The sequence below is a fragment of the Ascaphus truei genome, chromosome 4 (assembly GCF_040206685.1).
Source record: "Ascaphus truei isolate aAscTru1 chromosome 4, aAscTru1.hap1, whole genome shotgun sequence".
Lineage (NCBI taxonomy): Eukaryota > Metazoa > Chordata > Amphibia > Anura > Ascaphidae > Ascaphus > Ascaphus truei.
The window spans coordinates 319,635,256-319,661,783 of record NC_134486.1 but is presented as its reverse complement, the minus strand read 5'-3'; the positions used below and the strand labels follow the sequence as shown (position 1 = coordinate 319,661,783).

Below are 26,528 nucleotides of genomic sequence, written 5' to 3'. Positions count from 1 at the left end.
ACACATCTTATAAATAAATAAAACTTGAATAGTAATATGTATACTGGGAGAGTGTACATTTCAGAGCCTGCAATATTCATCTAATGAGGCTCATGGTGTCTTGGATCACATTTTCTCTATTAACGTGCAAAGCCTTTTTTTTTTTGTGCAATGCATTGCAAATATTACGGGCACTGGAAGCAAAATGTGGGTAAAAAGGTCAAAGGAATTGTTTGGACCCCAATGAGTGATTCCTCCTTGAAGTGCAAAAGGCCACAGATGCTGAGAATGGGCATGCCCGTCTTCCAGAGAATTTGTGAAATCAGGACTAATCTTACGCAGAGGTCCATTGAGTGGAGGCTTTCACACATATGCAAACGAGTTGGGCACAACTGCAATGTAATAGCATGTACTGTAACCAAAGATGGAGGGACTTATAACGTGCTTTGCATGCACATCTGTCACTGGAGGTGAATGGTGGGTACAGGCCTATCAAGTCACACTCAGTACCCATCAGTGTTTTCAAACTGTTTTCAAACTGTCTCACGCTTTACTATTTTTTTTTTCAATAAACGTGTCCAGAACGTGTTACATTTCTCTAATTTGAACTCTTACATCTAGATTTTTAGGGCTGCACTTCCGATTAGCACCACCCAGGCGTTTGCCTTTTGCCCCTCTCCCTCACCGTGAGGATGTCTGCGATTGGAGGTGGCAGTGGCCAATTGTAGGATTGAAACGGGAAGCATTCAGTGACCCGCATGCCATAAACCAGATTCTAAAACTATTATTGCCTAAAACAAGTGGTGCTTAAGCCTAACCTAAAGAGATCCCCATGGGAAAACAAATTAGCATGTGACCTGGTGTAGTATTAAGGCTTTTAATTGCAACCCGGAAAATAGGAATTATATTTACATTTAAAAACACTTGTAATGAGGACATTTGAATACTTCTGCATAGGTGTAAAATGAAATTGTCGTTAGTTTTTTTTCATTTCAGTTTCGAACCAGTGTTGTAGGAACTTTCCTTACAAGTCATTTATGGATAAACTGATGGAGTTTCTTAGGAACCTAAGCATTGTTGTACCTTGTGTTAAGAAAAGGTTAAGAAACTGCCGTAACTACTTTACAGGTGGGGGAGTCAGCAATCCATCATCCCTTTAAAGCATCAGGAGTCTGTATTATATTTAAATAAATGTATCCATATTTAAAACAAGTATGCTAATGTTGATACATAATATTAGTGCCAGACTGTTACCGTATGGATTCGATGTGTTAAGTTTCTCATTTTAACATGGGTGACCATATTTAAGTTTTTGGTAAGAGGATTCACAATTGCTTTACAGGCCCCTCTAGCAGTGAAGGGGATATATATATATATATATATATGTACTTATATATACTGACTTAACCCCAAATGGATGCGCTGCAGAGATGGTCAGCGGCAGGACAGACTTTAGAGCAGTGATTCCCAACCTTTTTTGGTTGGAGGAACCCTTTAAGTATTTTGTAAAATTTAGGGGAACCCCTATCTGGATGACATGTTTGACAGGGGTAAATCACAAAATAGACGTGTAAAGCAGTGGGTTAATAAATACTAATTAACTCATACTTTTGAATAAACAATGTGTATATATTTTGTAATGATTTTGGTTTAAACATCAACCCCCCCCCCCCCCCTGCATCTCACATCATTCCCCCTCCCCCCCCCGATCAATCTCTCTCCCTCCCTCTCCTCTCCCCCCTTCCTTTCTATCTCTACCACTCCCCAACACATTTCTCCCCCCCTCCTCTCTCTCCCCTCCCCAACTCTCTCTCTCTCTCTCCCCCTCCTCCCCCCCCCCTCCCTCTCCCTCCTCTCTTCCTCTCCCTCCCCTCTCCCACACAAACACACACTGTCTGACACACAAACACACACACACACACAAGCAACGTTGAGCAGAAGAAGCAGCATCTCTTCCCCCCCACCACCTCCCGTAGCTCACATGAAAATGTTACAGAAGAAGCCGACAGCACAGATCACCCTCCCCTCTCAGCTCACAGGCAGGAGGCAGCGAGGACTGCACGCGCACTCCTAGGAGAGGAGGGAGGGAAGGAGGAGAGCGGAGGGGGGAGAGCCAGGGGCAGCAGTGAGTGCCGGCAGCCAGACGGAACCCCTGGGACTGCTCCACGGAGCCCCAGGGTTCCGCGGAGCCCCGGTTGGGAATCACTGCTGAAGAGACTTTGCACTGGTAGCTGGCAGTAATTCAAAGAGAAGAGGGCCGGGCCCCTGATACTACCCCAGGGACCCCGGGCACCCATTCCATGCCAAGGAAGGGGGGGGTCTCTCCCCGAGGCGTCACCGGGGAGGGGGTTGCCTAGACTTACCAGACTTTGTTGGGGTGCACCCCGAGAGTATGCTACCGGGGAACGTGATACCATTCATCAGTCAAGACAGGGACAGGACAACCCTTGCCACGTACCATGAGGACCCCTGTGTACAATGAACTGTGCAAGTTGGGGCGCACCCCGAGGGTATGGTACGGGGAGCGTGTTACCCTTCATCATTATCATGAACATGGGCCAGGGCCCTTACAGTATACCGTGAGGACCCTTGGGTACCAACACACAAACAATTGTGTTTCTGGGACGGGACCTATCAGGCTCTGGGGATCCCGTGCACCATGCACAACGTACTGTGCTTCTGGGGGCTTTCCCGGTGAGAAAATTATCCCGGGAGCGCGTTACCCATCTGTTCTACAAGGGACGGGCCCCTTACAGTGAACCGTGAGGGACCTTGTGCACCTTAACAGTTCTGGACTTTCCTACAGGTCCAAAAAGAGTAAAAGTAGCGGGCCCTGATGCATCACTGGGGACCCCGTGTATTTGTATTCTAGCTCTGTTGTAGTGCTCCCAAAATGGAGTACGAGGCGAAGTCAAGATGGCGCTCCCGCCAAAACTGTGGAACCGCATGGGTTGCAAAGAAGTAGGCAATCCTTTCTGCAAAAAGTTTGTAACAAGTTGCAACCCTTTCAGCGGCAAAGTGTAGCCACACCTCTCATCGTGACTGGCACATTCGGAGCCTGGTCACTGCTTGGTCTGTCCTACCCTACTTTTGAGTTCCACCTAGGAGAGGAACAATGTCTTGTGACCATACAGGACTGTTTCAAACCATGGGAGGAGCTTGCCACACCCAGGTGTAGCTTCACTTTTGTGGAGAAGTTAAGAGCTGCCTGCTAGTCCTCTGCTTTTCTACCGTGTCTCCCTCCTCTACCTCTGAAAAAAAAAATCATGTCAGAGTTAGACCGTCCAAACTATTCCTTACCAGGAGGCTTCCTGGTGGCTACAGTCTATGGGAGACAGTCCGATGCGTGTGCCCTCACTGCAGACTACCTGGGGGAGAGGTCAGTACAATGGCACGATGCCTAAATTGTGGAATCCAATACCTGTGGCCTGCCAATCCCGTGCCACCGGCAGATGCGATACTACCGAGCGATCGTACTGCTACACCAGCTGGTAATGCCCCCTGCATTCCACACTCCCCCTCTGACGGCCTCCGATCAGGCCCTGCTGTCCTGGGAAGTGGCGCGTGGCAACGTATACCTGGCTGGGCGTCCTATGGGTCCGTGTACCCTAGTACCTTAACACCAAGCTCCCAACGTTCCTGTAGTCAAGATGACCCCAGCGGTACCGACGCCAACGGTTCCAGGACTGGAACCAATGTCAGCTTGTCTGGCGGGTGAGTCGACTGCCCAGGGGGTGTTGGGTGCATCTCCTTTGGTGGTGCAGGCCTGCTTCCTGCCGATTACTGCCAAGGGGTGCCGGACACCCCGACATCACGGCCCCGAGGATGAGTCCTTACCATCATCTACGTTCGATGGAGAAGACAGTCCCGAGACGTCTGCAGAGAGTAAAGTGTTGCATACCTGCGTCCAGCGGCTGAGTCTGGAGACAGCGACGTCCGTCTTGAAGGCCATGGTGCTGCTGGAGATCCGGAGGAGCCCCGCACCGGATGAGGATGTCGGCGTTGCCCAAGACCCGACCGCCGAGGACAAGACCAAGACTGATGACATCTATCTCCAACATCTCTTTCTACCCAACAGGAGTCCGGTGCGGCCTTGCTGGAGGAAGAACCTGGCGGAGCCTTGTTTTCCGTGCCGCGGGGTGAGGCACTTCCGGTGCAACTGGAAGTGACGTCACTGCCGGCGCTGAGCATGTGCTTGCCTGAGAATCTCGCGAGCTTGGCCCTTACCGATGATGTCACAAAGATGGTCGCCATCTCGGATGCGGAACCTCCTTTGCTACCCACCGGAAAGAGTGCCAGCACATACTCTTCTGCCCCTGTTCCACTACAGACCCCGACCTGGGGAAGTAGTCGGCGTGGATACTTCCACAAGACCCTTGTACCATCCCCTAGAGGTCGTAGCCGACCTAAAAAGGTACTACTCATGGACAGGTCATGGACACTACTAGGCCCAACTCACCGCCCCAGTTGTCCCTGCCCCTTCACCAATATTGCCACCAGCCCCTGCACCTAGCCCAACACCATCCGCTAGAGGTAAAGGGAAGGCCAATCCTGAGCGACACCAACTGTATCTTCCTGGGCCCATACCCTTGATTCCAAACCACAGTATCTCTGTCCATGATGCTGCTACTTTTGTGCTTACTGAGTTGCTTACTGAGTTCCCTTATGATAAATTGTCTCCGGGTATGTCCATGAACTTGAGGGACTGGGACTTTGATGGGAAGGATGGGTGGTCATTTGGTTCTGAGGGTGAAATACCCTATTCGAGCCGCATTCCTGTGAAAAGGTCTCCCAATTTGTTTAAGTCATTTAGGGACTCATCCCTATCTCAGAGATCTGCTACTTCTGGTGTGTCCTCCCAGATGGACACAAGGTCCAGTAGTCCAGCGGTGCGCAAACTGGGGGGCGCTCCCCCTTGGGGGGGGCGCAAGATTATGTAGGGTGCGGGCTGCTTGCAGTGAAACCTGGGGGCGGGCAGAGCTGTGCACGGGCGGCCAGAAGCTCTGTGCTGCTGCTTCTATGTGTCTGTGTCTTGCAGAGGGGGCGGTGCTTCTCTCTGCACACACACAGCCCCTCCTTCTCTTCCTGTCTGCTTCCCGCACCAGTTTTCAGCAGCATGGGGGGTTGGGGGATCGGAGCATGTGGCCCCCCCAGGTGAAAGTGTGTGTGTATTGAGTTTGTGTGTGTGGGGGGGATTGTGTGTGTGTGGGGGGGGGGGGGGGTTGAGTGAGTGTGTGTGGGGGGGATTGTGATTGTGTGTGTGTGGGGGGATTGTCTGTGTGGGGGGGGGTTGGGTGTGTGTGTGTGGGGGGGGGGGGTTGTGTGTGTGGGGATTGAGTTTGTGTGTGTGTGGGGGGATTGTGTGTGTGGGGGGGGGGTTGTGTGTGTGGGGGGGGATTGTGTGTGTGTGGGGGGGGATTGTGTGTGTGGGGGGGGGGATTGTGTGTGTGGGGGGGGGGGGATTGTGTGTGTGTGGGGGGGGGATTGTGTGTGTGGGGGGGGGGATTGTGTGTGTGGGGGGGGGGATTGTGTGTGTGGGTGGGGATTGTGTGTGTGGGTGGGGATTGTGTGTGTGGGGGGGATAGTGTGTGTGGGGGGGATAGTGTGTGTGGGGGGGGGATTGTGTATGTGGGGGGGGGATTGTGTGTGTGGGGGGGATTGTGTGTGTGGGGGGGGATTGTGTGTGTGGGGGGGGGGATTGTGTGTGTGGGGGGGGGATTGTGTGTGTGGGGGGGGGGGATTGTGTGCGTGTGTGGGGGATTGTGTGTGTGTGTGTGGGGGGGGGGATTGAGTGTGTGGGGGGGATTGAGTGTGTGGGGGGGATTGAGTGTGTGTGTGGGGGGGGATTGTGTGTGTGTGGGGGGGGGGATTGTGTGTGTGTGTGGGGGGGGATTGTGTGTGTGTGTGGGGGGGGGGTTGTGTGTGTGTGGGGGGGGGGGGGATTGTGTGTGTGTGGGGGGGGGGATTGTGTGTGGGGGGGGATTGTGTGTGGGGGGGGGGATTGTGTGTGGGGGGGATTGTGTGTGGGGGGGTGGATTGTGTGTGTGTGGGGGATTGAGTTTGTGTTTGTGGGGGGGGGATTGAGTGTGTGTGTGTGTGGGGGGGGATTGAGTGTGTGTGTGGGGGGGGTTGTGTGTGGGGGGATGGAGTGTGTGGGGGGATGGAGTGTGTGGGGGGATGGAGTGTGTGGGGGGAAGGAGTGTGTGGGGGGATGGAGTGTGGGGGGATGGAGTGTGTGGGGGGATGGAGTGTGTGGGGGGATGGAGTGTGTGGGGGGATGGAGTATGTGGGGGGATGGAGTATGTGGGGGGATGGAGTGTGTGGGGGGATGGAGTGTGTGGGGGGATGGAGTGTGTGGGGGATGGAGTGTGTGGGGGGATGGAGTGTGTGGGGGGATGGAGTGTGTGGGGGGGTGGAGTGTGTGGGGGATGGAGTGTGTGGGGGGATGGAGTGTGTGGGGGGATGGAGTGTGTGGGGGGATTGAGTGTGTGTGGGGATTGAGTGTGGGGATTGATTGAGTGTGTGTGTGTGTGTGGATTGTGTGTGGGGATTGATTGAGTGTGTGTGTGTGGATTGTGTGTGTGTGTGTGTGGATTGTGTGTGTGTGTGTGTGTGTGTGTGTGTGTGTGTGTGTGTGTGTGTGTGTGTGTGTGTGGCTTGAGTGTGTGTGTGTGTGGATTGAGTGTGTGTGTGTGTGGATTGAGTGTGTGTGTGGATTGAGTGTGTGTGTGGATTGAGTGTGTGTGTGGATTGAGTGTGTGTGTGTGGATTGAGTGTGTGTGTGTGTGGATTGAGTGTGTGTGTGTGGGGATTGAGTGTGTGTGTGTGGGGATTGAGTGTGTGGGGTGTGTGTGTGGGGTGTGTGTGTGGGGATTGAGTGTGTGGGGTCTGTGTGTGGGGATTGAGTGTGTGGGGTGTGTGTGGGGATTGAGTGTGTGGGGTGTGTGGGGGGGGATTGAGTGTGTGTGTGGGGGGATTGAGTGTGTGTGGGGGGGGTGTGGGGGGAGATTGAGTGTGTGTGTGGGGGGTGTGGGGGGGGGGGGCGATTGAGTGTGTGTGTGGGGGGGGGGATTGAGTGTGTGTGTGTGTGGTGATTGATTGAGTGTATGTGGTGTGTGTGTGTGTATGTGGTGATTGATTGAGTGTGTTGTAATGCAGTGGTGCGCAAACTAGGGGGGCAATGAGGCGCATGATTATTTAGGGGGCGCAGGCGGCGCGCGACGAAAACTGGTGCACGGGCCGGCAGACGCTGTGCGCGGGAGGACGCAAAAGCTGTGCGCAAGGGGCGGCCAAGAAGATGTGCACGGGCGGGCAGCCGAAGATGTGTGCGGGTGGCTGAACAGGATAGTGCAGGTGGCGGCCACGGGATGGTGTGTGAGCGCACGCGCAGGGGCTTCGGAGGTACGGGGAGGAGCACGCCCGAGCACGGTGAAGTCAAACGCCCCTCCTTCGGTGTCTGCCCTGCAATAGCGCTGTGTTCCTGCTCTCCTCCGCTGGCAACCTGCTTCGCTGCGATCCTCTGCAAGTGAAAGGGTCGGCTGCCACTAAATCAATCACACTATGAATGTACAGAAATAATAATAAAAAAAAGTGAAAACACAACATTGAAAACGGAAAAAAATAAATAATACTGTAGGTAGGAGTGTGGATGACAATGGGGATAGCAAGACAAAAAGCATGGAGGGGAAGGAAGAAAAAAAAAAGGGGGGGGGGAGAGGGAAGGGAGGTAGCAAAAGAGGTGAATGAATGCCCCCCCAAAGGATTGCCTTTGTGCACATACGCTCTCCCAAGCTTGGCGCTTGGGGAGACAAACAAAATTGACTTTGAAGTGCGCTCAGCAGCAGTCAATAAACACACACAGCCACACACAAACACACACACAAATAGCCCCGATCCACGCTTGCAAAATTATGCAGGACACCCTGCGCTCATGCTTGGAGAGTTGGTGATGTCACCGCTCTCAGCGGCAGCGTGGACGCAGCCTAATTTTGCAAGCGCGAGCTGTTGAAATATGTAAGTATTTAAACATATTTGGATTTATATTGTATACCGTTTAATAAAGGGTTTGTTTTTTTTTTTCATGTGATTTTGATTACGTCAGGCAGGGGGGGCCCCGAGAAATTTTATGGATGAAAAGGGGGGCTCGGCATAAAAAGTTTGCTCACCCCTGCAGTAGTCCACGAGTACAGGGAACCCCTTAATTGGTGGGACCCGATGTTCAAGGGTAATGCCCCTAGTCTAAATAGAACGAGACTCCTATTGGTAAATGGTTCTATTGTGGATCACTGATGGGAGTAAGGTCTATCCCAGGAAGAGATAGCAGAAGCCCTTCGTAAGAGAATGGGTGAGAAATTTGTGAGTAAGAACCCCCAAAGGTCCCTCCATATTCTACCAGGAGGTTGAGTTAAGTGAACCTCAGTTCTGCGTATTACCTGGTCAGGGACATGGCCATAAAATCCAAAGGTTAAGTAGAGATGACCGAGCCATCTTTAATAGATACCGCCAATCTCACTGATGCACCTTTCCGTATGTACCTGAACCCATTATGGAGATAGATCAACACCGTTACGAGTGGTTGAGGTTAGCAGTTCTTGAAAATCTTAAGGCCAAAACCAGTGATGACAGATTTATTAGGGATGACAGGGTTCGTTCTGTAATGGAAGAATGCTCGTGGGCACATGTATTTTCAAAGACAGAGCAGAGGTTAGAAAGCGCAAGGGGCCTCCTAAGGTATCTGGATCAAGTTATTCTATGGGAGGGTGGTCAAGAAGCCGGGCCCTAAACATTATGTGAGGGTTTTCTTGTATCTTCTCGTTGGAGGAATAGTTATATAATTATCATCACTGTTATCAGTGGATGATAAGGGTTGGTAGTCTGTGTACGGTACGGTATAAGGTCATTTGTATACCTGCTGTAACCTGTATTTGTTTCCAGAAACCAGGTGGATGGATGCAACCACATTGGATCCAAGCGAGAACGTTGGATGTTTCACCTAGGGGAGAGAATAGCCATGGTCCAGCTATCTCTCATCCTTCCCGGTCACGTAAGTTCTAGTAAGATACAGATACTGGCTATTCTATAGGGTTTTCCCCCTCCTCATGCTGACTTCCTGAGTGACACGAGACATGATCTGTGAATAGCCAATGGTGGTGCAGATACTAGGTCCTCTGTCCTTGAGCCTCAGGAAGGAAGTAGCTACATTATAGATTGAAGTTCAGCCCCTTAGGGGAGACCTTGAGTCACTGTGAGAGAGAGTTCGAGCCTATCCCTTCATGGGGTAGGAGCTTTCCTCATCTCCTCCCGGCTGGGAGAGAGACATGTGCTCAGCCCCACATGAGCTGAGGCAATAACCTAATCCAGAGTACCAATGGTAGCCTCACCATTTCCCGCAGGCCAGTACCATTCAGAAAGCCAGGGATCTACCTTATCAACTGGAGCATAGGGACATGCCCTACATATATAATGTATAACCCTGTTTAATGTAACTATGTATTTGTCATCATAACGCTATGCCCAGGACATACTTGAAACCGAGAGGTAACTCTCAATGTATTACTTCCTGGTAAAACATTTTATAAATAAATAAAATCTTGATTTACATAGGGCCATTAACGTACATAGTGCTTCACAGCAGTAATACACGCGACATAAATCATATAAATAACAAATAATACAAATATCACATAATGGGAAGAAGTGCTTCAGACATAAAAGTAACACTTATGAAAAAAGAATCCCTGCCCCGAAGAGCTTACAATCTAATTGTTAAGTAGGAAGAACGTACAGAGACGGTAGGAGGACGTTCTGGTAAGTGCGTCTGCAAGGGGCCAAGGTCGATGTATGAGGTGTATATTATCAGCCATGGAGCTACTCATATTCTTTGTTAAGGAGGTGGGTTTTACACACTTACACACACACACAATGCTCAGTGTCTCACACATTACAGACAGACACACGATGATCAGTGTCTCATGCACACACACACATACACACACACAATGCTCACTGTCTCACACACACGATGCTCAGTGTCTCACACGAGATGCCAGGTGTCACACACACACACGAGAGATGCTCAGTGTCTCACACACACACACGAGAGATGCTCAGTGTCTCACACGAGAGATGCTCAGTGTCTCACACACACACACACACACACACACACACACACACACACGAGAGATGCTCAGTGTCTCACACACACACGAGAGATGCTCAGTGTCTCACACACACAGACACACACACACACACACACGAGAGATGCTCAGTGTCTCACACACACACACACACACACACACACACAAGTTGCTCAGTGTCTCACACACACACACACACGAGAGATGCTCAGTGTCTCACTCACTCACACACACACAAGCTCAGTGTCACACACACACACACACACACAAGCTCAGTGTCACACACACACACACACACAAGCTCAGTGTCACACACACACACACACACACACACACAAGAGAGATGCTCAGTGTCTCACACAAATACACACACGAGATGCTCAGTGTCACAAATACACACACGAGATGCTCAGTGTCTCTCACACACACACGAGAGTTGGTCAGTGTCACACATACACACACGAGATGCTCAGTGTCACACATACACACACGAGATGCTCAGTGTCACACATACACACACGAGATTCTCAGTGTCACACATACACACACGAGATTCTCAGTGTCACACATACACACACACGAGATGCTCAGTGTCACACATACACACACGAGATTCTCAGTGTCACACATACACACACACGAGATGCTCAGTGTCACACATACACACACGAGATGCTCAGTGTCACACATACACACACGAGATGCTCAGTGTCTCGCGCACACACGATGCTCAGTGTCTCGCGCACACACGATGCTCAGTGTCTCGCGCACACACGATGCTCAGTGTCTCGCGCACACACGATGCTCAGTGTCTCGCGCACACACGATGCTCAGTGTCTCGCGCACACACGATGCTCAGTGTCTCGCGCACACACGATGCTCAGTGTCTCGCGCACACACGATGCTCAGTGTCTCGCGCACACACGATGCTCAGTGTCTCGCGCACACACGATGCTCAGTGTCTCGCGCACACACGATGCTCAGTGTCTCGCGCACACACGATGCTCAGTGTCTCGCGCACACACGATGCTCAGTGTCTCGCGCACACACGATGCTCAGTGTCTCGCGAACACACGATGCTCAGTGTCTCGCGCACACACGATGCTCAGTGTCTCGCGCACACACGATGCTCAGTGTCTCGCGCACACACGATGCTCAGTGTCTCTCGCACACACAAGACTAAGGCTTAGTCCATAGACACTTCGCCCGTGCGGAGGTGTGCTGAGGCTCAGGGAAAGCGGTGCTTTCCATGGCCTTAGAGCGCGCGCCGTCCGTGGGCGTGTCTGGGGGTGGGCCAGTGACGTCACAGAGCTGGTTCGCCCTCATTGGGCGAACCGCTCACGTGACCAGCCCTGCGCTCCGGCGAGCTCTGAAACGTAACATTTGTTAAGACACACGCTTCCGCAGGCGTGCGCGAACCCCTGCTAAAGCCGCTCTCATTGCGGCTGCAGGTGCTCAGTGCCGAGCAGCAGCGCGCCTCAGCACAGGTCAGCGCCTAAGCCTTAGGCTGCAGCCAGGCAGGGAGCGGGCGTGCTGGCGCTCGTGCGCTGCTAGCCGAGTTGTGGCCGGCTAAGTGCGCGCTCGCCTTGGGGTGCAGCCACGATGTCACGTGACGCGCTTGCGGGCAGCACATTCAAATTTGCTTGCTCTGCAAGCATTTAAGCGCCGAGCATAAGCAGGCACTCGCTCACGCTGGCCACACACATTGCCTCAATGTGTTTCATAGCGGCTAGCGTGAGCGAGCCCGCCCGCTCAGCGCCACCCTGGCCGAGGCCTAACACACTCGAGGTGATGGAGTTTCACACTACTCAAGGTGCCGGGTGTCCTCACACACACTCGAGATGCTCATTGTGTCACACCAAAAAGAAAGTCTGTGTTCCGAGCACGAGCATTTTAACTGAAACGTCTTTTGTCTTATGTCACTGTTTTGTCAGAGACGCACGTTCTCTCTCTCTCACACCAGACGCACGGTCTCTCTCTCTCACACCAGACGCACGGTCTCTCTCTCTCTCACACCAGACGCACGGTCTCTCTCTCTCTCACACCAGACGCACGGTCTCTCTCTCTCTCACACCAGACGCACGGTCTCTCTCTCTCTCACACCAGACGCACGGTCTCTCTCTCTCTCACACCAGACGCACGGGCTCTCTCTCACACCAGACGCACGGTCTCTCTGTCTCTCTCACACCAGACGCACGGTCTCTCTCTCTCTCACACCAGACGCACGGTCTCTCTCTCTCTCACACCAGACGCACGGTCTCTCTCTCTCACACCAGACGCACGGTCTCTCTCTCTCACACCAGACGCACGGTCTCTCTCTCTCACACCAGACGCACGGTCTCTCTCTCACACGAGACGCACGGTCTCTCTCTCTCACCCGAGACGCACGGTCTCTCTCTCTCTCACACGAGAGACGCACGGTCTCTCTCTCACACGAGAGACGCACGGTCTCTCTCTCTCTCACACGAGAGACGCACGGTCTCTCTCTCTCTCACACGAGAGACGCACGGTCTCTCTCTCTCTCACACGAGAGACGCACGGTCTCTCTCTCACACGAGAGACGCACGGTCTCTCTCACACGAGACGCACAGTCTCTCTCACACGAGACGCACGGTCTCTCTCTCTCTCACACGAGACGCACGGTCTCTCTCTCTCTCACACGAGACGCACGGTCTCTCTCTCTCTCACACACGAGACGCACGGTCTCTCTCTCACACGAGACGCACGGTCTCTCTCTCTCTCTCACACGAGACGCACGGTCTCTCTCTCTCTCTCTCACGAGACGCACGGTCTCTCTCTCTCTCTCTCTCACGAGACGCACGGTCTCTCTCTCTCTCTCTCTCACGAGACGCACGGTCTCTCTCTCTCACACGAGACGCACGGTCTCTCTCTCTCTCACGAGACGCACGGTCTCTCTCTCACACACGAGACGCACGGTCTCTCACACGAGACGCTCGGTCTCTCGGAGTCACTTGGTCTCTCGGTTACCTGCGATGCTCAGGCTCCAGCTGTACAGACGCAGGGTGTCGTTGATGATCTCGGACACAGCGCCCATCATCCTGCTGCCTCTGCCCGGGTAGCCCCGGCACCAAATAGACACCCACCGGAGGGAAGGAGGGAGACCTCACCCCCACCCTAAACCCTCGGGATACCTCACCCCCACCCCCACCCTAAACCCTCGGGATACCTCACCCCCACCCCCACCCTAAACCCTCGGGATACCTCACCCCCACCCTAAACCCTCGGGATACCTCACCCCCACCCTAAACCCTCGGGAGACCTCACCCCCACCCTAAACCCTCGGGAGGGTGCCGCGCACTGCTCGGGATCGGTACCCGGCGGGGGTCAGGCAGCCGAGCGGGACATAGCGCTTGCGGAGAGCTGGATAACGGGGCACTATGCAGATTATGGAGGAGGGAAACTGCGCCACCTCCCAGCCAACTGACAGCCGCGCGCCCGGCTCGCCCACGTGACGCGGTTGCCGTGGATACAGCCGCAGCCAAAGCTCGCTTTGCCCCTCAGCCGCCTGCTACCTGAGCTGCCAATCACAAAGCGAGGGGTGTTGCCTGCACGGCTTTGGTGGTCATGCGTGTGGGCGTGGCCTGTAGAACGTTAACCCACGCAGGGCTGGGAGAGCGCGGCTAGCAGTGAGTGCACGGGCATTGCTGCAGGGAAGGGTTTGGTGCAATGCACACAGGCGCCTGTGGAAACAAAGCTAGTGCTCCCGAGATACATGACGATGTGGGCGTGGGGGGCTTGCTATCTATTTGTTTTGCAAAATCTCTTTACTCCTGGGGATCGAATCAGAGTCACTGCATACACATGGAATATTAGCACGTATTCTGCCCCTCCAACATTGGGCACATGGAGGCAGGTACACTTTAGTTCCTCTGTAACGGTGGAGAGTACAATCAAGGGATAATAATAATAGCCTGTTCTTGTATAGCGCTGCTAGTTTTACGTAGCGCTTTACAGAGACATTTTGCAGGCACAGGTCCCTGCCCCATGGAGCTTACAATCTATGTTTTTGGTGCCTGAGGCACAGTGAGATAAACTGACTTGCCCAAGGTCACAAGGAACCAACACCGGGAATTGAAACTCAGTGCCAGACAGTCTTTACTCACTGAGCCACTGCTTCTCGTCTCCTCTGAAATAATCAGAACACAAGCAATTTTGACTAATTAAACACTTGCATTTTTGAATTAATTTATATATATGTAGCCCTGTTTCCTAGTGAATACAGTCCGCTACCAATGCTGTATAACCTGCCACGGGGGCACGCGTATGAATATGGACAACCTCTTACTTGGTGCAGCGCCTCCACCTGCGATGGCTCCCACCAGAGGGGGAGTGGTTCCTCGCAGGACAATTATATCACTCCACACACACAGCATGTAAAATAATCAATGACTTTACTATCGCAACCATAAGCTTCATATATGTCAACAGGTGTCCCTCCCTAGAGGAGACACTAACTACTGCGTCTCGCAGGACGCCACCCCCTTCACCGGGTGATCCCACCCCGTGTCCAGTACCCACACTTAGTGATTCCCCACCCTCAAGTGAGATGTGTATAGGTGTGACTGCGCAGCCACTATGTCCTGTATAGATATGTGGTATAGTTGGTGCACTTGTTGATGGTTACCTGCCGAGCACTCCAATGCCCGGGCCTGCCAAGGAGCTTCACAAAGGATCAGACGACGGTTGAGTACTGGAACTACCTTCCGGGCGATCCCACCCGGAGGCCGCTACTGCGGCGGCAGCGGAGGTTTGAGCCCAAACCTCTGGACCAGATAACCAACTGTCTCTGTACTTAAAATTGTCCGATGCACAGTAAAGGGGAACTGCAACCTTACTGGGGCCGGTCCCTACATCCGCTCCACTGTACAGGGACTCAGAGCCTAACTGGGCCGGGGAATAAGGCCTAGTGAAGGGGCTGTTGGCCTCCCTACACATAGAGCTCCCTCTCCTCCAGCTCCCCCTGTGCAACCCTTTAACCTTCCTCCCGATATCCTGGCCACCCTATAGGCTTCCTGGCATCACATGGTCTCACTGTGCCTGCTGGGACTTGTAGTCCCGTATGCTCAACCCTATAGGAGCCGTCCCTCCTTTGCAGGCTTTGCAACCTGTGGCCGCGCATGCGCGACCTCTACTCCCTAGCCACCTCCATCACCTGTTGCGCCTGCGCGAGCATCCAACATGGCGGCGCCCTGATACTGCGGAGCCACCGGTACGCCGGAGCGCTCCCTGCACTGCCGCAACCTTCCCTATCCTCCCCACATATAACATTAGGGTGAGTCTGGGGAGCCCGGCTACATCAATCTATCTATCTATCTCTATATATATATATATATATATATATATATATATATATAGACACACACAGTTACATTATGGTGGGTAAAAAAAGTGATAAAAACCCTCCACAGTAAAGCATATAGCAAATGGAAATATTACTGTATGCTCATTTGCATGTCTTAGGCAGGTTTGCAACCCTGCCTTTCACCATTATCACCCAGCACACAGTGCTTCCACTGCAGCAAGGGATTCTGGGAAATGACATGTGTAGCCCTGTTTCCCCCTAAACAAGATGGCTACTGGTGTTGCCCCTTTACCTGTTGGTAAAGGGGCCTAAGCCTCCGCCACGGAGAGCCTGGGGCGGTATACTTACAACTTTGGTGCAGCACCTCCACCTGAGAGGGATCCCAAAGTAGTGGGAGGAGCCCCTCACAGGACCCAAACAATGAACACACACAAGGTAAAATAGAAAGGCTGTAGGCGGACACTCACAGAGGTATGCAAGGGAGACTGATTATAGTGAAATTAAATAAGCCTTTTATTGCACTGTTTCCTTAACATCAGGAAACCATCCAAACAAGGGGTAAACAAAGCTTCTATTCACTTGGGAGTATTTCTAGTGAAATACTATGCAGATCACAACACCCTTAGATAAGCATGTCTCCCAGCCCCAAACATATAGAATTAAATAAGCAGATATAGAAAGTCTCATAAATGAAAGTCTTATCTGTTCCTTGTGGTTTGGAGGGAAAATCGTCTCTGTCCCTAGTTCAGCTCCCTTTTCCTCAGGGTGTGTCAGCATTCAGGTTTAGACGTTTCCCCTGTGTCTTGAAAGCAGCTGTGCCGTTTCTTCTGGCAGGGCTCAAGACTGTTTGTCTCCAAGTTCAGCTCAGGTGTGAGCTAAGGAGTCTCACTTCCTGTCTCAAAAGACAGGCTTTTCTAAGCCATCTAATCAGGCAGGTGGTGTTTGTTAATTGACTACCAGCAGTTAACCACCACACTGCTGGATTAGAGGCACATTACCTGAACAGGGATAACTCCCCTGTTACATACCTCCCCTGTTTGTGGGAAGCTTGGACTTGCCACGGCCAAAGCCCATCCTTCCACTCTCATTCTAGATATCTCTGTGACTTGAATGAGAGTGGATGGAGGAAGAGAACCCTCAGTCCTGCTGGGTTTGGAGCCCTTTCTCCAGTTTATTCGTGTCTCCTCCCGAAGGTGCTTGAAATCAGCACTCCTCAGTCGCTCGAGGAGGACTTTTTCTAAGTATAGTCTTTTTGCTACGTGCGCGGTCATGAGATTTCCCTCACGTTGGGTGCTTGTCTTATTGTAGGCATACTGTATGGCAGCAGTTGCAGAGCGTTTAAAAACCGCCCTTTAAGTTTTCCGCTCCTGAAGCTGTCTCTGCCCTTTTTCCACTCAATGGGGTTGCTAGTTCAGCCTCTTTGGGGTTAATTTGCAATTCCACACCCACTTCCAGAGAATGTCCTATCTTTTCAGCTTCATCAGCTAAGGAGTCTTCTGGTTTTGCTTCAGCATGTGTACCTTCTTTTGTTGCCTGTTGGGTGGCTGAAGGTTTTGCTAGTGCTTGTTTAGGTGGTTAAAATTTTGCAACCTTGACTTTCAGATGAGCGTTATTCCCAGCTCTCACTGTACCCTTGTCTTCATGGGTTTTTGAGGCTGTGGGATACTGACGCTTAGTCAGGGTCAATACTTGTCCTTGTAGGACTGTAATTTTTTAAGTGCGTCTTGCAAGTCTCTTCTCAGGGAATTTATCTGCATGCTTTGCTTTCTCTGAGCTTGCTTCCACATTTTTATTGCATTGTGAAGCACTATGAACTTCTTTGCTTGGGCCACAGTTACTTGTTTCAGTTTCTGGACCTTCTTGTGCTCCCTTTTGTGCCGCGTTTGTGCCTAGTGGTCCTACCCACATATTGTAACCCACAGGGACACTCCAACAGGTATACCACATGATCCATTCTGCAATTAATCTTCTGTTCTATTTCAATGAATTTGCCTGATACTTTGGATACAAACGTAATTTTTTCACTGGAACTATAAGTGCAAGCTTTATATGAAAGGCATCCAAAAAAAACCTTTTGGTTTGCTGAGCCAATTGTTTGCATTAGAAATCTTAATAGATCTTAAGGTGCTAGGTGCCAATTTACTCTTCAAATCTGGCACCTTTTAAAAAATAACATTAGGATGTTTAGAAAGATTCATCCTGAGTACAGGATCATTAAGGAGAATATACCAGAGTTCAATTTTAAAATTTTAAAATGAAAGATATCGCTTTTAAACACTGGCATATTCTCCTTAATGATTCTGTACTTTGGAGACATTTAGAGAAGGGCACTGGCTATGAAGCTTCTCTCGCTGTTTCCTGCATCCGGGACCATCTGCCGGGAGTGACGCAGTGACATCATGAGCGATGCCGCAACGCTGAGGCCAGCGAGGGGGTGAGCTCGATGAGACTCTGTCTCCTTCTACATCAGAAAAAAATCAGAGCATGCAGGCTCCTATGTCAGTGCTCAAAAATGCATGTCAAATATCCATAATATGTGTGTTTGTTAAAGAGATTACAATATATTTATATTTTGGGCAAGTCTTTTTATATAAAAAGATAATTACACAGTCCTCAGACTATTTATATACATACACACACATACACACACAGAAACACACACGCAGTCTTCGGTTATCCAACGGAATCCGTTCTGGGAGTAGCGTTGGATAGTGAAACCGTTGTAAAGCGAGTCCCATGTTAATCAGTGGTGGTGAGTGTCAGATAATGCATTCTGGCGTCGAAAAACTGCCCGTAGGGTTGCATTGGATATGCTATTCGTTGTAAAGTGAAACGTTGGATAGCGAGGACTACCTGTATGTATGTATGTATGTATGTATGTATGTATGTATGTTTAGGATGGTAACCAGCTTAGCTACCCACCCTGTTAGAATGGGCTGTAGTAAAGGTTTAGTTATTCTCCAAAGTGGAGTAGGCCTTTATTTTGTTTGTTTTTGTATGTTTTGCCTTAATAATAATAATTAATAATAATAGCATGTTCTTGTATAGCGCTACTAGTTTTACATAGTGCTTTACAGAGACATTTTGCAGACACAGGTCAAAGACACAGTGATAAAGATTGCACTTCCCCACTTTACAAGTTGGCAGGTCAGTTTCATTTTGCTGGGTTACGACAGATCAACTGTGATCATTCTTCTTCTAATTATAGAGGTAAATAAGAATTTTAACTCAGGTAGTTTTAGGACCTGCTAATGGTCATGCCTTCAAAGTGGCAGCAGGCTTACGACGCTTTGGCCAAAGGGTTAAACTAAATTACCCTTTTTCGAGAGAATATATAGGTATTTCACTGTGTATTTTTGTCATATTGGAAGTAGCACTGGGCTTCTTTGTATTTTGTTGTATGCCTTCCTGGTAGTGCAAGTGAAAGGGGAGAGCTTTCTACACTGCATCTGCCCCGGCTGTGATTTCCGGGCAGAGAGGTGAGCATGGCATCCAAGTGCCAGCGGTATAGTACTCCCCATCTAAAGCCTAAGGTGTTGCGCCCACCATGCCGGCCCAGAGGAAGGACGCGGCCTACCTACAGAGGCGGATGAATGGGACTGCAACTTCAGGAGCGGACTCTCTGTCTAAGGAACCCGTGCGTTCCTGTCCCAATATCTAAAAAGAACTTACCCAGTAAGGTGACCACCCAGAAGGAGGCTGAGGCACTTCAGCTGGTGGCGTGGGAGCGGGACCGCTGCCTGCAAGCCGCCAGTCCCGGTCCTTTCCCCCTGGAGGCGAGTCCCAAGCAACGTCGGACGACAGTGAAGTGAGGCGCTCCATTGTGATGCTCCGGCCAGAGTGTCACTCAAGTGCGGCGGCCCTGGAGACGCTTACCCTCGAGCGAATAGGAGCGGAGTCCCGTAAGGATGATGTCATCGAAAGCGATGGTGTATCCGGAACGGAGGAGCGCCAAGGCCTTGGCAGTTCCTCAAGGGGTGGCATCGGACGTGCCAGCTCCCGGCCGGGAGAACCACGCGGATGCCAAGGATCAACGGAGCGGTGAAGATGAGCTTCCTTCCCAGGTTCCAACAGAGGGATCCATCGGAAAGGTACCAGCCAGTAGTTCTTTCCGCACCGCAGCTACCAACATCGTTCCGGTGCGACCGAATGTGGTCACCGAGGAGGCGACCGCCGGGGCAGAGGAAGACATTGCTATACCCTCTCCGGTGAGTAAGGCCCCGACTGATCTGTCTTTACAGTGGCACTACGATGGTGCCAAGGGTGCAAGGCCCCTATGGACCCTGATAACCATAAGGTTCTTGCAGTAACATGACTTGGTAGACATACCAGGACTAACACACGCAGAGACCTTGCGGAGCTTAAGGTCTTCCCAGACATTGCACAGGACAATCAGGATGTAGCTAAATCCTCCCAGGACTGTAGAAACTGGGGTGGGTTTGATGGTGGTCCTGCTGGCGGAGGGATGGATGAGTACCTGGCTTTCTTCAAAGAAGAGTCAGAAAGGTCGGACAGGTCAGGGTCACTTTCTTGAGCAACCTCTGAATCTAATATGTCTGAGTGTAATGCAAATGTGGGGAAGGTATTGTCGTGGTGGGACCCCATGTTTGAAGGGTATGTCCATCATATGAACTAGACACGGTTCTTGCTGTTTAGCGGGGAGTGGGGCAACTACCCCTTATTCCACCAGGGAATAAGGGAGCTAGGGACCCAAGAAGAAGTGTACCGTTGTATGCTGTGTGCTGTAAGAATAAAGACTGTTCCTGTTTTATATACTCCTGCCTGAGAGTGCAGTTAATCAGGGGGAGTACCAGAGAGCTTTACTGCAAGGACTGCACCCAGCTCTGTTGGGGCCTGCGGGGAATTGTGGTGCTGCACCGAGTGAAGAACTGAGAGAGACCCCTAAAGCCTGTTTTGTACATCCCCACTACCACCGACGGACACCCAGGGCTTTCCTGTGAACAAACAGGTATCACCATCACAAGGTAATCGCAGTGATTTTTCCCTTGGGGGGGGAACATGGGTTACATATGTAGCCCCGGTCTCATTTCAGCCCCAGAGACCCCCCTCACTAAGTGCTGAGTGGTCGCGGGTGCCGCCGGAGGCAGCGACGGACCCGCCTGCACAATGGGAGGGTGGGGGCCGGAGCAGGGAGCACTCCGAGTCCCCGGAGTCTTGGCGGCGCTCCCGGCTAGCGGGGGCCGCCATGACAGGTTGCACGAGCGTGCGCGAGCGTGCGCGTGATCGCGCATGCGCGGGAACAGCCAGGGAGTTGCGGCGGCCATCAGGGACTCGCGCATGCGCAGGACAAGTGCGCACGCGGCCCCAATGGATTTGCAGCCTCTGCGGGACTACAGTTCCCAGGAGGCTTAGGGCCCAGCACCCCAGGTGTCTGCAAGTGGCCAATGAGAGGCCAGGATTCACAGACAGGGGAATTGATAAATTTTGCGGGCTTAGGGCAACGGCAGTTGGAGCTGGAAGCAGGAAGGGGAAGGAGGTTGTAGGGAGCAAGTGGCTCCTACACCAGGTAAGGTAGATCCCCAGGTCCCAGGCAGGCCCCATTCCCTGTTAGGGTAGTGGGTAGGTACTGAGGGACAGCCCCTAGGTTAGGGACGCTGCCCTTAGGTGTGGGTGGAGTGTGTAGTCTTGTCAGTGGCACAGCTGTCAGTGCTGTGTGCGCTGACAAGAATGCACAGTGTGTGTGCAGTGTAGCTGCAGGTACCAGGTTGGTTGCAGTGCGTTTGCTGCAGGTACAGTTAATGCAGTGGGTTGCTGCAGGTTAGGGAGAAGCTAGTGAGAAGGGATCTGGGAGTTGAAGGGAGAGGTAGTGTGGGTGCAGGGGGTCAGTGACCCGCCTGCATAGGACAGTTCTACCCCGCTGGCCCTAGGAGTATTCCCTGAAGTCACCATAGGTTGCTGTGCTGCAGGGACGGCCTATAGTGGTAGCGAGCATCACCCCTTACTGAGTAGACAGCTAGGGACGAAGGTGCAGAGTTGCAGTTGTGGCGAGTCGTTTGGGACCAGACGGCTGGACATTGAGACCCAGGAGGCAGGCCGCTGATTCGTCTGACCCTTTGTGAAGTTGTTGCCGGTCACCGCCTTGACCGGAAGGTATTATAGCATCAAGTGCACCAACACCGGTCAACAGGCGCTGATCCCGCCTTAGGCTAAACTCTTTAGGGACACTGAGTGGCTAAAGAACTGAGCCTATACCAATATTACTATACATGGACACGGTGTGTGGGACACGCGGTGAGGGGGCAGAGACATTGCTCCTGATGAGAGTGGCCGAGCCACTAAGGTTATACCGTTAGAGTATAAGTGTATATGTTGTGTTATTGCTACCGTGCATTATTATAGTAAAACCAGTTACAATCATAAGGTGTTGTATGTTTCTTGCCCAGGGGAATCTTACATCACGGGGATCCTGGGTAAGTGGAGGCGCTGCGCTAAGTAAGTGTATAAGTGTTACCCCAGGCTCCCAGCTAGCGGAGGCTCAGATCTCCTGGAGCCGCAGGTTGTATACAGTGACCAGTAGTCTCTTTGGGGAGCGTCAGAAAAAGGGCTACACATATATAATGAGAAGCAGGCACACCAAGTCTTGAAATAAATAAAATTAAAAGTTTTATTAGAGCAGTATATCAATGTTTCAGCTCTCTGAACTCTGGATCCTTTTTCAAGACATACATACAATGAACGTACAGAAACATTTATGTCCCTTTCCCAATACTTTGAATCAAAAAAGCGTGGGCTAAACAGCTGCCCCTCATCTCTGCTATGGTTGCTAGGCAACCACAGTAAACAGCCCTAGCCTGCACAGGCTACAAAAGCACCCTGCAATCAGACTTGTCTATGGAAAGAAGCCACAAGTGAAAGAACAAAGCAGTGCACGAACAAAAACAATAAGAAACAGCAGTCAACTGGATCAAAGTACTAAGGGATGCTGCTACACGATATGACCGACTGACAAAGAGGTCAGGGATAACTCAGACACATGGTGCGAGGTATACCTGTGCTGTACGAAGAAGCCTAGCTCTGACAAAGCACCATTCCTGTGCTGCAATGGGGCAGAGCTCCGCCTGGTGGTCTGTAGTGTATGCTATCATCATGATGGTATACTCTGATTGGGCATCAACTTCTGGAATAAAGGCACTGTAGGAAACACTGTAATGATATATATATATATATATATATATATATATATATATATATATATATATATATATATATATATATATATATATATATATATATATATATATATATATATATATATATATATATATATATATATATATATATATATATATATATATATATACAGTGTTCGACAAACCTATACATTTGCACGCCCCGGGCGAGTGGATTTAACATCGTGGCGAGCTCCTATTGGCCCAAGCAGCACATGTGTGGTACTAGGTGGCGAGTAGATTTTTTTGTTCGGCGAGTAGATTTTTTGGTGATTTGTCGACCACTGTGTGTGTGTGTGTGTGTGTGTGTGTGTGTGTGTGTGTGTGTGTATATATATATATATATATATATATCCTAAATTATGTGCTTGAGACAGGTGCAAGAGTTCCAAAGCAATCTGGTGCGTGGATCCCAGGCAATGTCCACTAAGCACACGGTGAGTGTTTAGAGCTTCAAAGGGAGAAAAAACATCTGCATAGTGTGCTGCTTGGACAAAATGCCCATGTTAGAAGGGTAAGACAGACACACATAATATAACTGTACGTATTAGCAAAGATAGCCTGACTGAGGGAAAGCAAAGGCAGGTAGCACCCATAATATACTGTCATCCAATGCTCTTGTCGGGGTTGACCGGAGCTGCACCTTTTTGCCTGGGTCAGGGGATCCCTCAGTAGGGTAATGCTTTGCAAAGACACCTCAGGTATGTCAGCCTGTAAAAAATATGGTTATACAGTAATATCAATGCAGCACCCTGATCAGAGGAGGGACTAGGTATTTTTGCACCACCGGGGCAAGTTCCACCAACTGCGCCCCCCCTTCCTCTCTTCCCCCCTCATTTTCTCCCTGTCCTCCCCTATTCTCTCTTCCCATTGTCCCCCCCCCCCCTCCCACATTCTCACACCCACCCTCCCCCATTCTCACATCCTCCTCTCTTAGGGTTGCCAGGTGTCCAGTATTGAACTGGACTGTCCTGTATTTGGATACTCTGTCCAGTAAAAAATGAGAGGTACTGTAATACTGGACATGTATGACCTGACGCACCTTTCACCATTGAGTCCAGTATTTTTGGAGAAGCCACCTGGCAAACCCTATCCTCTCTCCATTCTCACTCCTCATTCTGTCTGCCTCTTCTACCCCTATTCTCACCCCCCATTCTCTGTTACTTCCCCTCCTCCATTCTCTCTCACTCCCCCTCCTCTCTCACCAACCCTACCCCATTCTCACTCCCTCATCCAATCTCTCTCCCCACTCCTCCCTACATTCTCTCACCCTCCCTCCTCCCCCATTCTCACTCCCCCTTGTCCATTTGATTTCACTCCCCCTTCCTCTCCCTATTCTCTCACTCCCCTCCTCCCCCCATTCTCTCACTCCCCTCCTCCCCCCATTCTCTCACTCGCTCTGTCTCTCACTCCCCATTACCCTTTCTCTCACTCCCCATTCTATTTGACTCCAACTCCTCCCCATTCTCTCTCCCTCCTCCCCCATTCACTCGCCCCTCCCCCCCCAATCTCTCTCCCCTCCCCCAATCTATCTCCCCCTCCATTCTCTCTCTCCCTCCCCCATTCTCTTTCCCTCTTCCCCATTCTCTCTCCCCCTCCCCCTCCATTCTCTCTCCCCCCTCCCCCTCCATTCTCTTTCCCTCTTCCCCATTCTCTCTCCCCCCTCCCCCTCCATTCTCTCTCTACCTCCCCCTCCACTCCATTCTCTCTCTCCCTCTCCCCTTTCTCTCTCCCTCTCCCCCCATTCTCCCTCCATTCTCCCTCCCCTACTCTCTCCCTCTCCCCCATTCTCTCCTTCCCTCCCCCCTATTCTCTCCCCCCCTCCCCCCATTCTCACCCCCCCATTCTCTCCCCCTTCCCCCCCATTCTCTCCCCCTCATTCTCTCTCTCCCTCCTCCCCCCAATCTATCTCCCCCTCCATTCTCTTTCCCTCTTCCCCATTCTCTCTCCCCCCTCCCCCTCCATTCTCACTCCCCCATCCCCCTCCCCCTCCATTCTCACTCCCCCATCCCCCTCCATTCTCTCTCCCCCTCCCCCCACCCATTGTCCCTCCCTCCCCCCACCCATGCTCTCTCCCTCCCCCCCCCACCCATTCTCTCTCCCTCTCCCCACCCATTCTCCCTCTCCCACCCATTCTCCCCCCCTCCCTCTCCCCGCCCATTCTCCCCCCCTCCCTCTCCCCACCCATTCTCCCCCCCTCCCTCTCCCCACCCATTCTCCCCCCCTCCCTCTCCCCACCCATTCTCCCCCCCCTCCCTCTCCCCACCCATTCTCCCCCCCCCTCCCTCTCCCCACCCATTCTCCCCCCCCTCCCTCTCCCCACCCATTCTCTCCCCCCCTCCCTCTCCCCACCCATTCTCTCCCCCCCTCCCTCTCCCCACCCATTCTCTCCCCCCCTCCCTCTCCCCACCCATTCTCTCCCCCCCTCCCTCTCCCCACCCATTCTCTCCCCCCCTCCCTCTCCCCACCCATTCTCTCCCCCCCTCCCTCTCCCCACCCATTCTCTCCCCCCCTCCCTCTCCCCACCCATTCTCTCCCCCCCTCCCTCTCCCCACCCATTCTCTCCCCCCTCCCTCTCCCCACCCATTCTCTCCCCCCCTCCCTCTCCCCACCCATTCTCTCCCCCCTCCCTCTCCCCACCCATTCTCTCCCCCCCTCCCTCTCCCCACCCATTCTCTCCCCCCCTCCCTCTCCCCACCCATTCTCTCCCCCCCTCCCTCTCCCCACCCATTCTCTCCCCCTCCCTCTCCCCACCCATTCCCACCCCCTCCCTCTCCCCACCCATTCTCTCTCCCTCCCTCTCCCCACCCATTCTCTCTCTCTCCCTCCCCACCCATTCTCTCTCTCTCCCTCCTTGTCCCCACCCATTCTCCCTCCCTCCCCCCACCCCACCCCTTCTCTCTCCCTCCCTCCCCCCCCACCCACCCCTCCTCTCTCCCTCCCTCCCCCCCCACCCACCCCTTCTCTCTCCCTCCCTCCCCCCACCCATTCTCTCTCTCCCCCCACCCATTCTCCCTCCCTCCCCCCCACCCATTCTCCCTCCCTCCCCCCCACCCATTCTCCCTCCCTCCCCCCCACCCATTCTCCCTCCCTCCCCCCCACCCATTCTCCCTCCCTCCCCCCACCTATTCTCCCTCCCCCCACCTATTCTCCCTCCCTCCCCCCACCCACCCCTTCTCTCTCCCTCCCCCCCCCTTCTCTCTCCCTCCTCCCCCCACCCACCCATGCTCTCTCCCTCCCTCCCCCCCCACCCATTCTCTCTCCCTCCCCCCCACCCATTCTCTCCCTCCCCCACCCATTCTCTCTCCCTCCCCCCACCCATTCTCTCTCCCTCCTTCCCTCCCCCCACCCATTCTCTCTCCCTCCCTCCCCCCACCCATTCTCTCTCCCTCCCTCCCTCCCCCCACCCATTCTCTCTCCCTCCCTCCCTCCCCCCACCCATTCTCTCTCCCTCCCTCCCTCCCCCCACCCATTCTCTCTCCCTCCCCCCACCCATTCTCTCTCCCTCCCCCCACCCATTCTCTCTCCCTCCCCCCACCCATTCTCTCTCCCTCCCCCCACCCATTCTCTCTCCCTCCTCCTGAGACTCAGACTGAGCCTTTCCAAGAAAGTCAATTGCATTGATAACTTGTTTAAAAGGTTAAAAAGTACTGCCCCATTAATGTACAAACGGAGCTACAATGTAGGCCGCCTTTGTTAGTATAAAGGAGTGTCAGATATCCCCACCCATTGCAACCCATCCCCTTCCTTTCAACGTCCAATAAACGAGAACAAGATGTTGCCCTGACTCAAAATGGCCGCACGGTGAGACATACTCTGTGACGTCTTCCGCACGCTTGGCCCCATGACCACTTCCTGTCTACAGCAATCAGCCAGCCAATCAACACCCGAGCATCTTGG

At 52.3% G+C, this 26,528-nt stretch overlaps 1 protein-coding gene across 1 annotated transcript in view; it reads right to left on the bottom strand.

The window, feature by feature from the left end:
• Positions 1-13,267, bottom strand: part of ELOVL4 (ELOVL fatty acid elongase 4) — a 39,671-nt gene extending 26,404 nt beyond the window's left edge. The window contains exon 1 of the mRNA XM_075597964.1: positions 13,104-13,267. Within this exon, the coding sequence (XP_075454079.1) occupies positions 13,104-13,173 (70 nt within the window). The 5' untranslated portion in view covers positions 13,174-13,267. The remainder of the gene's footprint in view (positions 1-13,103) is intronic.
• Between the last annotated feature and the right edge of the window lie 13,261 nt (positions 13,268-26,528).